This window comes from Cebus imitator, unplaced genomic scaffold (genome assembly GCF_001604975.1).
Source record: "Cebus imitator isolate Cc_AM_T3 unplaced genomic scaffold, Cebus_imitator-1.0 Scaffold489, whole genome shotgun sequence".
NCBI lineage: Eukaryota > Metazoa > Chordata > Mammalia > Primates > Cebidae > Cebus > Cebus imitator.
Genome location: NW_016107804.1, coordinates 170780 through 185714, shown reverse-complemented (window position 1 = coordinate 185714; position 14935 = coordinate 170780). Strand labels below are relative to the sequence as shown.

General features: G+C 35.9%; 1 protein-coding gene across 2 annotated transcripts in view; it reads right to left on the bottom strand.

Annotated features, from left to right (window-relative positions):
- RBM27 (RNA binding motif protein 27) overlaps positions 1 to 14935 on the bottom strand; it is an 83209-nt gene that overhangs the window by 9936 nt on the left and 58338 nt on the right. For both annotated transcript variants that reach the window (XM_017513230.2, XM_017513231.1), the window contains 7 exons: positions 12347 to 12643; positions 10248 to 10388; positions 6015 to 6134; positions 4819 to 4893; positions 4516 to 4680; positions 3074 to 3178; positions 2764 to 2955 (listed from right to left, as the gene is read on the bottom strand). In XM_017513230.2, the coding sequence (XP_017368719.1) occupies positions 2764 to 2955; positions 3074 to 3178; positions 4516 to 4680; positions 4819 to 4893; positions 6015 to 6134; positions 10248 to 10388; positions 12347 to 12643 (1095 nt within the window). The remainder of the gene's footprint in view (positions 1 to 2763; positions 2956 to 3073; positions 3179 to 4515; positions 4681 to 4818; positions 4894 to 6014; positions 6135 to 10247; positions 10389 to 12346; positions 12644 to 14935) is intronic.

Genomic DNA, 14935 nt, shown 5'->3' with positions numbered 1-14935 from the left:
AAAAAAAAAAAAAAATTTAAGGAAATACCAAATAGCTAAGATTTTTATGTGAAAAAGGCAAGACTTGGAACATAGCCTTGTATTTATAATATGATCACATTTTGGTAAATGTTGTTGTTATGGTTTGAGACAGACTCTCACTCTGTTGCCCAGGCTGGAGTGCAGTGGTGCAACCTTGGCTCTCTGCAGCCTCCGCCTCCTGGGCTCAAGCGATTCTCCTGCCTAGTCCCGCAAGTAGCTGGGATTACAGGCACACGCCACTGGGCCCAGCTAATTTTTATATTTTTAATAGAGAACGGGGTTTCACCATGTTGCCCAGGCTGGTCTTGAACTCTTGACCTAAGGTGATCCACTGGCCTCAGCCTCCCAAAGTGCTGGGATTACAGGTATGAGCCACCGCGCCCAGCCTGGTAAATGTTTTTAAAGTGAAAGCTTTATATATGTATTCTTACATACATAATATTTTTCTATAACGATATCTAAGAATAGTTACCATCTTTCAAGAATGGGCAAAGATCAATAAAAGAGAGAGTTTTATTAGTCATACTTTTTTTTTTTTTGAGACAGAGTCTCGCTCCATTGCCTAGGCTGGAGTGCAGTGGTGCAATCTGGGTTCACTGCAACCTTCACCTCCTGGGCTCAAGCAATTCTCATGTCTCAGCCTCCCAAGTAGGTGGGACTAAAGGCAGATGCCACCACACCCAACTAATATTTGTATTTTTTGCATAGACAGGGTTTTGCCATGTTGGCCAAGCTGGTCTTGAACTCCGGAGCTCCAGTGATCCACCCGCCTCAACCTCCCAAAGTGCTGATGTTATTTTTTTATTTTTAAAAGTACTTTTTAAAAACATCTAGGACTAATCTCTTAATACATCTCTTGCTTATTAAAGTATCTGTTCTACACATACATATATATATTCCGTCACATACACATCTAAATATGGTTTAAGATGATAAAATATTGGGAAAAAATTAATGTCCATCAATACAGGATGGTTCAAATGTAGTATGATACATCTGTGCAATGAAATACCATGCAGTCATTAAAACGAATACCACATGTACTAGTGTAGAACAATCTAACAGTTGAATATATATGAAGTGAAAAGTATATATGGCAAAGGGTGTTGTATAACATGCTACCATTTCTATAATTATATATATATATATATGTATATAATTAAAAGAGAAATATAGTTCTCTAAGAATGGAAAGAGAGAATTATATATAGTTCTCTCTCTCTCACCTATAGAAATTTATATATATTTCTCTCTCATCTATATATGTATGTATATCTACACATATATAAAGACAAGAGAATCTTTGAGCAGATATATATATAGATGAGATATATATAAATTATAATATATACATATATATATATATAGAGAGAGAGAGACAGAGAGAGAGACAGACAGACAGACAAGAGACAGAATCTTTGAGCAGATATACGAGAAACTGGTACCAGTAATTGTATATGGGGAGTGAAATTGAGTAGAGGTAGAAGGAAATCTTATTTTTCATTGTATACACTGTTACTCCTTTTCATTCTGTTTATGTATGTTGGCCAAGGAAATAATTCCAATAAAAAATATATGTATGTGAACATGAGATCAACTATATATACCATAAATTAAAAATTATATGCATATTAGGGTTCCTGGTAGAAGATGCTCAAAGAGAAATTCATCTAGTCTAGCCATTTTCCCAGATTAGAAATTGACACCCAATCCATGCCAGTCGTCACACATCAATCACCTGCTTTCTTCAAGTTGTTCTTTTTTTTTGAGATGGAGTTTCGTTCTTGTCCCCCAGGCTGGAGTGCAATGGTGCTATCTTGGCTCACTGCAACCTCTGCCTCCCAAGTTCAAGTGATTCTCCTGCCTCAGCCTCCCAAGTAGTTGGGATTACAGATGCACACCACCACATCCAGCTAATTTTTGTATTTCTAGTAGAGATGGGGTTTCACCATGTTGGCCAGGCTGGTCTCGAACTCCTGGCTCACCTCAGGTGATTCACCTGCCTCAGCCTCCCAGAGTGCTGAGTTTATAGGTGTCAGCCACTGTGCCCTGCCATCTTTAACACTTAATAGGGCTGAAAATATTCCCTGTCAAAAGAGTTGTTTAAGGAATAGGGAACCTAGTTGTCTTAGTTCCACTACTTATTAATTATATGATTATGGTTGACATTTTAAATTGTGTTCACATCTGTACATACGGGATTTCACACGTATATCATTTTGCATGTATTTCACATTTATACAGTCATTTACAATGAAATGAGATCATATATGAAATGTTCCAGCACAAAAAATACTCAATAAAATAGCTGGAAAGAGTATATACTGTATATGCCCAAAACAGTACAGACATTTGCCTGTGACAAATCTTTATTTGCATGTTTGCCTAAAAGTAAGTGGTAGCCACTACGTACAGAATATAACTAAATTATCTGAATTTTTCCTCTAACCCAAACTATTTCACTATTAACCATAAGTACCTGGTAAGCCATGTAATAATCCTAAAACAAAAATTAAACGTAGCTTTCGAATAACTTGTCACTACCAATGAACTTAAGTGGAGTACTATGGAATCAAAACCAAGAGCTGCTTCTTGACTTTTAAATATATTAATAGGCATTTGGTAGGACTCATGTTTTTTACAACTATAAATTGTCTAATCTATAAAACATTTGATATTTCTACACACTGCACCAAGGAAAACAGTGTTCACAGAGTTACCATTTGGTATTTTAACAACTTACTGAGAAATGCTGAAGCAAATCTTCTTTTTCTTCCTCAATGAATCCTCCAACTGTTAGTGCTTTGGGGCGATGGTCCACCACCATGTGATTTAGTGAGCCCCTTCCTCTTCCTCCACGCCCTCGGCCTCTTCCTCGACCTTGAGAGGACATGGTCTTTCCTCGACCCACAGGTAAAATACCTAACCGAGCAGCCTGAATAACAACAAAAAGTAGAATGCAGCATACATTGTTAGACTAAACCTTAGACAACAAAGGAAAACTTTTTTGAGACGTTAAATGTGGTGAGGCAATAACTCCTTTTAAATCTTACCTCAACCTGTAACTGACTGAGTTTCTTCCGTAATTCCGTTGTGTCTTCTCCTGAGGACAGCCTCTTGTGGAGGTCCAGTTCAGTATCTAATAACTCCTTCTGGGCCTTTGGAATAATTGAAAATAAAAAGGTATTTTTTAGATGACTTACCAGATCTTCTCCAGAACATTACAGTTACACAATGACACACAATGAGAATGAGAGGATGCAATAAACATGGGTGTTTTAAAGAAAGTAACTTTACAGGTCTAGTAGTGCCAACATGTAGAAAGTGTATGGATCTCAATGAAAAATAATAAGCATTAGATGGCCTAAAAATCAGATCCTAGAAACAGACACCTAAGATGAGGTAGCTGAGAATAAATGTAACATAATAAAGTATCACAAATGAAACACATTGGAGCAAAATAAATTATATAGTAAAAGTGTATATTTATAGTACAAAAGTAACAGCTACGTAATTACTACCAGATTGGAATCCATTAACTGTTGCCATTCTCTTTTTTGTTAGAGACAAATTATTTATCAGTCTTTAAGAGGCATGACTGCCAGTCATTTTTTTCATCTCTTTAATTTTTAAAATGTGCATATATTCTTTCTATAATTAGGAAAAATTTCAATAAAAATATTTTATTTTATTTTTAAGATATCTTAAACACTGTATGTTTCTATACTGATAGAGAACCATAATTTCAAATTTAACGTAATACTGCATATAACAATGTACATTCTACATATCTGACAAATTTATTACCAGTTCTTGGAGGATGGAATTACCTATAATCACACCACAGAACTGTGGTACAATGGAACCACTGTCTAAGCCAAGTACAGCCAAGGAAACAGACGGAAATTAATAAAATTAGACTTAAATAGATCTAGAACTTCTGATTATTCTTTTTAATAACATACCACATTTTTACCCATATGAATAGCCAAGCTACTAAAAAGGATGGTTTTATTATAGTACCATTATAGCACTGCTGAAATGGGAATACCTCTTTCACCACCATCACTCTATTAGTGTCATCTTCAGCAGGGAACCAAAATATTTAGTTAAAAAACACATATTTGTTCAAACAGGGTATTATCAACCTCTTCCCAGAGTACCAAGCAACTACAGAAACACTAAAAAAAAAAAAAAAAAATCATGGCAGCTGGGTACAGTGGCTCACACCTGTAATCCCAGCACTCTGGGAAGCCTAGGTGGGAGGACTGTATTTGAAGCCAGCCTAGGCAATATAGTGAGACCTTGTCTCTTTAAAAAAAAAAAAAAAAAAAAAAAAGTACTATAATTAGGGTATTTTTGTTTAAAAGTACTATAATTTTTTGCCTATATTCCTATTAGGATATTAGCTACCTAAGGGTGCCATTGTTCTTTCAAGGTGCCAAGCAGCATATGTTCAATAACCCTATGTTAAATAAAAAATGCAAATAGATACCTCTGTTTTCGTCTTCACTTTAGATGGTGTGGAGACTGCAGAAGATGTTTTTAATTCATCTTTTAATTGTGAGATCTTCTCTCCAAGCTCTTTCAAAGTCTTCATTATATTTGCTCTTTCTTCTGGTTTCATGTTTTTGTTTTTTTCTAACTTGGATATTAACATCTACAAAATAAAGAGAAAAAGGTAAAATCATGCCTAATAAATTTCAATATAAAGAAGTCTTTTAAAATTATGGATAAAACTTTTACAGTCAATTCTATACATCAATTCTAGCATACAAATAATGAGCTCTTGTCTTACCTTTTGGCATTCTATTTGTTTTTCTAACATTTCTTGCTTTTTTTTCCTCATATCTTGTTGTAGCTTTATTGCCTCCTGTATAAGTAAAAAAGAAATTAATACGGATAACATAATTTGCCACCATTCTCAATTCATTTTTTCTGGGTCATCCCTGAGACAGACTGTCCTCCTAATGAAAAAATAGCTGAAACCAGAGATGAAACTTTTGAATATGTTTTCCCTAACACTTTGAATATAATAGAGTTTATAACTGCACTTAAAAAATATTTAAAATATTGGACCTAATTAGCTATATCCATAAGATTTATTGACGTGAATGATCTGAATGTTCTTATAAAGAAAAACAAAAGTTGTTTTCACTTGCCAATGCAATAATCTAAATCCTTATTTTTAAAGTTTGAAGTTTAAAACTGTGAGGCTGGCCACAGTGGCTCAACCTGTCCTAGCACTTTGGGAGGCTGAGGTGGAAGGATTGCTTGAATCCAGGAGTTAAAGACCAGCCAGCCTGGGCAACAAAATTAGCCTGGGTATGGTGGCATGTGCCTGTAGTACTAGCTACTCAGAAGGCTACGGTGGGAGGATTATGTGAGCCTGGGACATCAAGACTGCAGTGAGCCATGATCATGCCACTGTACTCAACCTGAATAACAGATTGAGGCNAGAAAGAAAGAAAAGAGAAAGAAAAAGTGAGATACAGCTATAGGTTAGAAATGGTAGACTAAAATCTATGGATTTCACCAGGAAAATTTTGCCTCCCACCCTCCTGTGAATTAAATCTCTAATTATACTGAGCTTTACAGTACATATAAGTATCTATTTTATTTGGGAAACACTGTGTGAACTTAATAGGATGACAATGAAACTCAGAACTAAATCATATTAACTACAAAAATGTTCTATTTTATATGAATCATTATCTACTTTGGGATTAAAAAAGAAAATAAACACTATAATTGGGGGGAATAATAGTGTGAGTAGTTAAAAAAAAATTCTGAATGGCAATTATGAAACATTTTTTCTGTATGTTCATCTTTTTTTCATTTTTTTTCCAAGTGGACATTAAATACAGAAGAAGCTAAATAAGCATTATGATGCCGTGCTGTAACAACATGAACCGATTTAAAGGTGATATCGTAACCACTTAACAATTCAACACATCTTTTCTTCTGTAAGGCAGGAAGAATCAAGACTGTTACCTGTTTTTTTTTAAGAACTTCTTGAACATCATGAGATTTAGACCCTGAACAGAGCTTTGAAGGTGTCTTTAAGTTTGAGGAGCTGTAAATCATTTTTGGATGGCCTGGAGTTGAAAATATCTAAAAAAAAAAAAAAAAAAAAAAAAAAAAAAAAGGCAAACATAAATATAATTAAATTATATCTTAGAAATGCTTAGAATAATTTTTTTAGAAAGGATCATGTATGTCTACTCTTCTTAGGAGTTAAATTTTCTTTTTACATTTAAAAACTTCATTATCAAATCTAGTTCTTTATGCATAAATTTGTCGCCCAAAAGATAAAACACCCTTAGTGCCCTCATGTTAAACACAATTTCACAAAATATCAACATCGGACAAAGCTGCTCTTGTGACCATTAACAGATCAAGACAAACAATTATCATGACCACACCCTAATCATGACTGAACAGAGACAAAAACATGAATGCTATCCAAACCATAAAATGACGAAACATCCGTTTATCCTGGGAATGACTGCTGCTTCTTTACCACTTACTGTTTTAGCCTCATTCCAGGTAAGATTTAGTAAGATATCCTATCACAGAATAGGCCTATGCCTATTTCCTTAAATTCTTCTAAATCTAACTTAGCCCAAATCCTAAAATAAGTATTTCTGGCAACCACAGTTTCATTGTGTATACCCCTCACTGAATAATAAATTGAACTTGTTTGGCTATAGGTGGGTAGTACCTGGCTGGAGGGTATGTCATAAGCTGTTTTTCATAAGTGAAGTGCCAATAAAAAACCCTGTTCCCAATAACTGAAAAATCCTTCTAAGAATTAAGCTACATTCTTTTTTTAAAATTTTTTCTTTCTTCCTTTTTTTTTTTTTCCCCCGACAGGGTCTTACTCTGCTGCCCAGGCTAGTGTGTGGTAGTGCAATCACGCCTTGCTGCAGCCTCAATCTCTTGGGCTCAGTCCCACCTCAGCTTCCTGAGTAGCTGGGACTATAGGTGTGAGCCACCAAGACTGGCTGTTTTTTCTTCTTTTTTGTAGAGACAGGGTCTCTCTATGTTACCCTGGCTGGTTTCAAACTCTTAGGGCCAGGCAATCCTTCCACTTTAGGCTTCCAAAGTGCTGGGATTAGAGGTGTGAGCCATTGCATCTGTCTTTTTTTTTTTTTTTTTTAATTTTCTTACTGGAATAGTTACTCTGGATATGGAGCACCTGTCTTTAAAAAACTCTTTAATTAACCTTAAATAATATAAAAGATATAGAAAATAATATTAAGAAATCCACAGAGAATTCAATTATATAAATAATATATCCAAATGTAAGACTTCTCTCAATCACTACAACACTTAATTATTATCAAACTTAAACTAGTTTACACAGGAAAATCCTGCATGTACTGTAAGAACACTGTATAGCTTATGTTCATGTTATCATTTATTTTATTAAAATGGTACCAACATGGAATTGACAGCTGAATAAAAAAAAAAATTTTTTTTTAAATGGCAACAACTACAATTTCTTGAGCACTATTTATGGGCTACACATTTCTCTTTGCGCATTCTTATTAACATAAAATTAACATAAAAATTAGCAACAGCTTATAAGAGGCAGGTCAAGTCAGTCAGAGCTACCTGACTTGAAAATCTTTAATCACTTTTTTAAAAAAATGATGGAATTTTTGAAACAGACAAAAAAAAAAGGTATCAAGCAGCAACATAAACCTTCTTTCATTTATATCCCCAACTAACTACATTCTTATCCCAAATATCCTATCATCTGTAATATTTCAATTATATCTCTAAAAAACAAGGACTCATTTTTCAATATAACCACAATACTATCACAACATATACTTAAAAGGCAGTAATACTTCTTTAATATTAAATATTCACTTCTCCAGTTCCAGCTTATAATTTTCTAAACAATTTTCCACCATCTGAAATGGGATCTACTACTAAGGTCCATGTAAGTGCAACTTGTTTTATCTCTTTAAAGTCTGCTTTACTTCATAGTTTCCCTCTCCATCTCTGGCTTTTTGTTGCAAATCGTTGAAGAAACGAGGTCACTCATCCAGTACTACTCCCCACAGGACTCTGTCCCCCAGATTTCTTTTAAATTAGTGGGTAGACCTAGAACCCTGATCAGATTTGTTTTTCTCTTTGACAGGACTCTAGTAATCTTTGACATCCTCCTCACTTTCTGGTTTGACACCATATTCTAGGCTCATCTGCAAAACTGCCAGTCTCAGGTCTGGAGACAACCATTTCTTCAAGGACCCCTGGTCCCTTTGAGTGCTAGGGATGCTCAATGACTGGGCTGGTCATTGTTCCTACACCTTTTCAGTGACTAGAATTGGGATATGTTTTGGGATTATTTTGTTGCCTTTTTTTTTCTTTAAGATAAAATACAACCTGAGTTTATGCTGATCCTTTCTATTCAAATGCTGGACTACAGGGTATTTACTTAATCTTATCTATCTTCCACTTGTCTTCAACCACACTGAAAATCTCAGTTGTCAATAACATCAGCTTAATTCCTCATTTGATTTATCCTACAATGTTCACAGATGGGTTTTGGAATATCAACATTGCCAACGATATGATTAGAAAGAGCTTTTTTTAAATTGTTTTTTGCCCTCAGGGTGTATCAAATTAGGAATACATGGTCCAAATCACTGTTTTAAAGCACTCAATACAGATATGCTAGTTCATATGTTTCACTTTTCTCTTTACTTTTTTCTTTTTACTTTTTCTATTTCATTTAATTTTATAATTATATTCAGAACTTATTTACATGTTCCAAGTCAAATCTATAAAACAAGACATAATCAAAAGTCACCTAGCTTCTTCTATACTTGCCATAACCACAGGATTTAAATAACACAAATTATCTTGTTTTTTTCTGTTATAAGCAAATACTTCTCTCTGTTCAGTGCCTCTACTTTTTCACACCAGCAGTAGTCAACTATATATTTTTTCTTCCATTTTGTTTTACTTAATATATTTTGATAATCACTCCACAGTACATATAAAAATATTATTCATTCTTTATATAGTTGTATATTTACTGTGTAGATATACTACATTTTCAGTAACCAGTCCCCTACAGATGGGAATTTGGGTTGTTTCTAGTCTTCTGCTATTATAAAGATCATACACTTACTAGCCTTGCACATACGTCTATCCATATTTTGGCTAGTGTACCTTTGACATAGATTATTAGAAGGAAGATTACTAGATTAGTAATGCATATACATAATCTTGTCAGAAACTGTACTGCCAAATTTCCTTTCATAAGGATTGTATCATTTAGTGTTTCCATCAGCATCTAAATCTCAGATCCATTTGGAATTTATACTGGTTTATGATATAATTTTTTTAAAAATGGATTGGATCTTATTTTATCTTTTCCCTATTGGCTATCCAGTTATCCCAATCTGGAAGTTATCAACATGTCTATAACTTCCCCACTGATCTGGGACACTTTGTTATTATATAATAACCTCCTATTTGCAATTGAGTCTATTTCTAGATTTTCTATTCTGTTCCACTAGTTTGTCTATTCACGAGTCAGTATCAGGTTTTTTCAGTTATAGAGGCTATACAGTATTTTGGGGGATTGCCTGGCATTGCTGCTTTTCTTTTGCAGTTTTATTCTCTCTTTTCTTTTTTAGATGAAATTAAAGAAATGAACTAATAAAGATACTTATCTATTAATAAATATCTAAAATTCTCAAATTCCTACTTAACTTTGTTTTTGGTTTTTTTTTTGAAACAGAGTCTTGCTGTCACTCAGGCTGGAGTACAATGGTGCAATCTTGGCTCACTGCAACCTCTGCCTGCCAAGTTCAAGTGATTCTCATGCCTAGCCTCAAATAGCTGGGATTACAAGTGCCCACCACCACACCCAGCTAATTTTTTTGTATTTTTAGTAGAGATGGAGTTTCAACATTTTGACCAGGCTGGTCTCAAACTCCTGACCTCAAGTTATCCGCCCACCTCAGACTCCCAGAGTGCTGGATTACAGGCATGAGCCACTGTGCCCAGCCTCCTACTTAACTTTGAATAGGAAAAAGGTTTCACTAGCAAATTTCCAACTGAAACAAGGGAGTTAGACAGGCATACCTGCCACACTTAGATTAGCTGTCACAATTTTCTTCATTGTTTGGATGATAACAAATTTATTTGTTAATTCATTGAATGATTCTAAATATATCTGAAGCTCACAAAAATACATACCTGGCAATCTTCCCCAGCACCACCAGACTGATTCAACAAATGTGACGCATCACTCTGGTTACCACCTGCATGTCCAAGACGATGTTTAACAGGAACTTTGTTGAGAACATATGCACCTGATGTCTGTGGTTTGCTCATCATCTGCAAATAAAAAACAAACACTTAAGTAGCCAAAGTTTGAAAACATGCCTAGGAATAATATATATTTAAGATAATTACCCTAGGGAAGAAGATAAGAAAATGAGAATAGGAAGGTGCTTCAATTATTCATAAAATTGTATTTTTTAAATGCAATGGTGAATATACAAATGATTGATAGATTTTTCATACTTTTTTGGATGTTTAAAACATACCACAACAAAATGAATGCACCTACACACAAAATAGCGATTATTTTTTAATGTTTCCTCCAGTATGTAATGCTCTGAAAGAATTAGAGGGTCTTGGCTGGGCACAGTGGCTCACATCTGTAATCCCAGCACTTTTATAGGCCGAGGTGGGCGAATTACAAGGTCAGGAGGTCGAGACCATCCTGGCCAACATGATGAAACCTGTCTCTACTAAAAATACAAAAATTAGCTGGGTGTGGCGGCAACTGCCTGTAATACCAGCTACTTGAAAGACTGAGGCAGGAGAATCGCTTGAACCAGGGAGTCAGAGGTTGCAGTGAGCCAAAATCACGCCACAACACTCCAGTCTGGTGACAGAGCGAGACTCCATCTCAAAAAAAAAAAAAAAAAATTAGAGGGTCTTGGGCGCAGTAGCTCATGCGTATAATTCCAAGGCAGGCGGATCACCTGACGCCAGGAGTTCAAGACCAGCCTGGCCAACATGGAGAAGACCCGTCTCGATTAAAAATACAAAAATTGGGCAGACGTGGTGGCATGTGCCTGTAGTTGCAGCTACTTGGGAGGCTGAGGCAGGAAAATCACTTGAACCCAGGAGGCAAAGGTTGCAACAGTGAGCCAAGACCACACCACTGCACTCTGGCCTGAACAACGATAAAGCAAGACTGACTCAAAAAAAACAGAATAAAAGAATTAGGTCTTAACTGATAGCGACAATAAGAATAACTGAAACGATCACCTCAAAAACATAATAGAATCTTGAGCTGCATTAACATAATATGTCTAATGGTCACCATGAAGGTGATGGTATCAACTCATTTCTACACTATTTATCCAACATCTAGGGGAAGCATTCACTTCTGGGCCCTTATATGAAGTGGGATACAAACATAACTAAAAGAAAATTTAGATGCTTATGAGCAGGACAATAAATGGAGTTGACACCATGTACTGTAATGAATACTTTAAAAAAATATGAATGCATTTAATCTAAGCAAAAGATTATCTAGGTCAATATCTGAATGGCTCTGATGTGTGGTAGTTTGTTCTCTTCTTCTTTCCTTCCTTCATCTATTCAATCAAATATATTTTGAGCAATATGTACTGAACACTGTTTTAGGCACTAGGGATAGAATGGACACAATAGGCAAAATTCTAATTCTTTTGGAGCTTCTATTCCCACTTTTAGAAGAAATGTTTACTTTTTTAGATGGGAAAAAGGGGGACATATGGGTAGATACAAAAAAGATTGGTTCTAATACAAAAATAAATAGTTCTACATTCAGAATTGCTCAGTGGTAGACGTTTATTATACTTTAGTGTACATAACAATAACTTAAAGAGGACGTCTTAAACATGTACATTATAGGGCCCATATCTACAGACTGACTCTACAGAAGTTTGAGAAAGTGAAGCCCAGGAATTTGCACCCAGGTAAGTGATTCTGATGTAAAATACCACTTCTCAAACTTTAGGGTATTTAAGAATCACCTGGAGAGCTTGTTAAAACACAAATCCTTGGGCCCCTACGCACAGGGATTCTGATTCAGTAGGATGGAGTATGGCTCAAGAATCTGTAATTCTTCTCCAAGAATCTGCATTCCTAGTAAGTTCCCAGGGGATCAGATGCTGCTGGTCTGCAGTCCAAATTATAAGTAGCTCTTACATAGAAGACCCAAGGACCAGGAATTGAAAAATACTGATCTAGAGGGTTGAAAGAAAGGACCTTTAATTCCCAGTGAACCAGATTACCTTCTGGATACCTCCATGCACTGTTGAAGGAGCAGACTGGGCCACCAGCACCTGCTGCTGATGAAGATGCTGTGGCAGGTGATGGTGCTGCTGTGAGAGGTGACTAAGTGTTTGCTGTTGTTGCAGGAGCAGCTGTGCTGAGGAATGTAATGTTGATTGCTCGTTATTTTCCCTATGCCACAAGACTCGAATGAATCGGTTGTTTAGAACTGCTTCTGTGCTAGAAATGGCTTTCCTGGCCTCTTCGTTGGTAAGATATTGGATTAGGGCTGCTTCTGGATCACCCTTAAAAGCAACCTTGAAGAAAATAAAAGAAACAACATAAATTCCCAACAGAAAATAGTTAAGTAAATTATGACCCATTGCTATGTAATGAATGTTTTCCCCAAAACACACATGTTGAAACCCTAAACTCCAACATGACTTTACTTGGAGACAGAGCTTTTAGGATGTAATTAATGTTAAATGAGGTCACAAGGGTGGACCCTAATGAACAGTATTGGTGGCCTTAAAAGAAGAGAAAGAGTTCAGCCCCGATCCCCTCTTTCTCTTGGTCTGTCATGTGAGTACGTGGTAAGAAACCAACCATCTGCAAGCCAGGAAGAGAGCCCTCCTTAGGAAATGAATCATCCAGCACCTTCATCCTGGACTTCCCAGCCTCCAAAACTGCGAGTTAAGTCACATGGTCTATCAGTCTATGGTATTTGTTATAGTAGCTCAAGTAGATTAATATATCTACCTATGTTAAGCCATCTAAGTTTTTCTAAATGTCATAAAGAGTACTAACTTAGAAAAAACTTAGAAAAAGAAACAATTGGAATGATATCTTTTTTTTTTCTTTTTTTTTTTTTAAGAAAGGAAGGAAGGAAGAAGGAAGGAAGGAAGGAAGGAAGGAAGGAAGGAAGGAGGGGAGGGGAGGGGAGGGGAGAGAAGGAGGAAAGAAGAGGAGGGGACAGAAGGAGGGAGAGAGAACAGCAGTCTTGCTCTATTGACCAGGCTGGAATGCAGTGATGTGATCATAGCTCAGTGCAGCCTCAAACGCCTCACCTCAAGCCACCCTTCCACCTCAGGCTACCCTACCAAGCATCTGAGACTACAGGCATGCACCTCTGTGCCAGGCTAATCTAAAATAAAAATTTCATTTTCCTTTTTTTTTTTTGAAAACTGTTTTCTAAAGTGACTGTCTTGTTTTGTATTTCCACCAGAAACATGAGTTTTGCTCCAGTTGTCCCACATATTCACCAGCATGTTGTATTATCAGTTGTTTTATTTTAGCAATTCTAAAAGGTGTATAGTAGTGTGTTAATTTGATTTTATTTTGCACTTCCCTAATGAGCTATGATGCTGAGTATCTTTTCTTTTTTTATTGTGATTATTTTAATATAAATTAAATTAAACATTTAACTTCTCAGTTGCACTAATCACGTTTCAGAGGCTCAAAGGCCACATGTAGTTAGTGGCTATCTTATTGGATGGCACAGATTATCAAACATTTCCTTTATTGCAGAAACTTCTGCTAGACAATAGAATGCCTTAGCTAAAGTCATGAGTTCTTTCACATCAGAATTGATGGCTAATCTTCAGTAGGAATAGAGGAATTTTATAAGACTAAAACATTTAATCCTAAAGCATTCAAAGTCCAATTTTCTCATTCCATTTTACAGTTACAAATTTCTCTAGTTTTGATTTAAAAATTACCTGACCATATTTGCTATCTCCCCAACTAAGCTGGAAGCCTTTTAGGAATGGGGCCACTTTTTATCCAATTTGCCAGTTTGTGTCTTTTGATTGGGACATTTAGTCCATTTACATTTAGGGTTAATATTAATATGTGTGAATTTGATACTGCCATTTAAAGCTAGCTGGCTGTTTTGCCCATTAGTTGATGCAGATTATTCATTATGTTGATGCTCTTTATGTTTTGGTATGTTTTTAGAGTGGCTGGTACTGGTTGTTCCTTTCTATGTGTAGTGCTTCTTTCAGAAGCTCTTGTAAAGCAGGCCTGGTGGTGATGAAATCTCTGAATACTTGCTTGTTCACAAAGGGTTTTATTTTTCCTTCGCTTATGAAGCTTAGTTTGGCTGGATATGAAATTCTGGGTTGAAAGTTCTTTTCTTTAAGGATGTTGATTATTGGCCCCCAATCTCTTCTGGCTTGTAGGGTTTCTGCTGAGAGATCTGCTGTGAGTCTGATGGGTTTCCCTTTGTGGGTAACCTGATCTTTCTCTCTGGCTGCCCTTAGCATCTTCTCCTTCATTTCAACCCTGGTGAATCTGACGATTATGTGCCTTGGGGTTGCTCTTCTTGAGGAATATCTTTGTGGTGTTCTCTGTATTTCCTGGACTTGAATATTGTCCTGCGTTGCTAGGTTGCAGAAGTTTTTCTGGATAATATTCTGAAGAATATTTTCCAGCTTGGATTCATTCTCTTCGTCACATTCAGATACACCTATCAAAAGTAGATTAGGTCTTTTCACATAGTCCCATATTTCTTGGAGACTTTGTTCATTCCTTTTTACCCTTTTTTCTCTAATCTTGCCTTCTCGTTTTATTTCATTGAGTTGATCTTCAACCTCTGATATCCTTTCTTC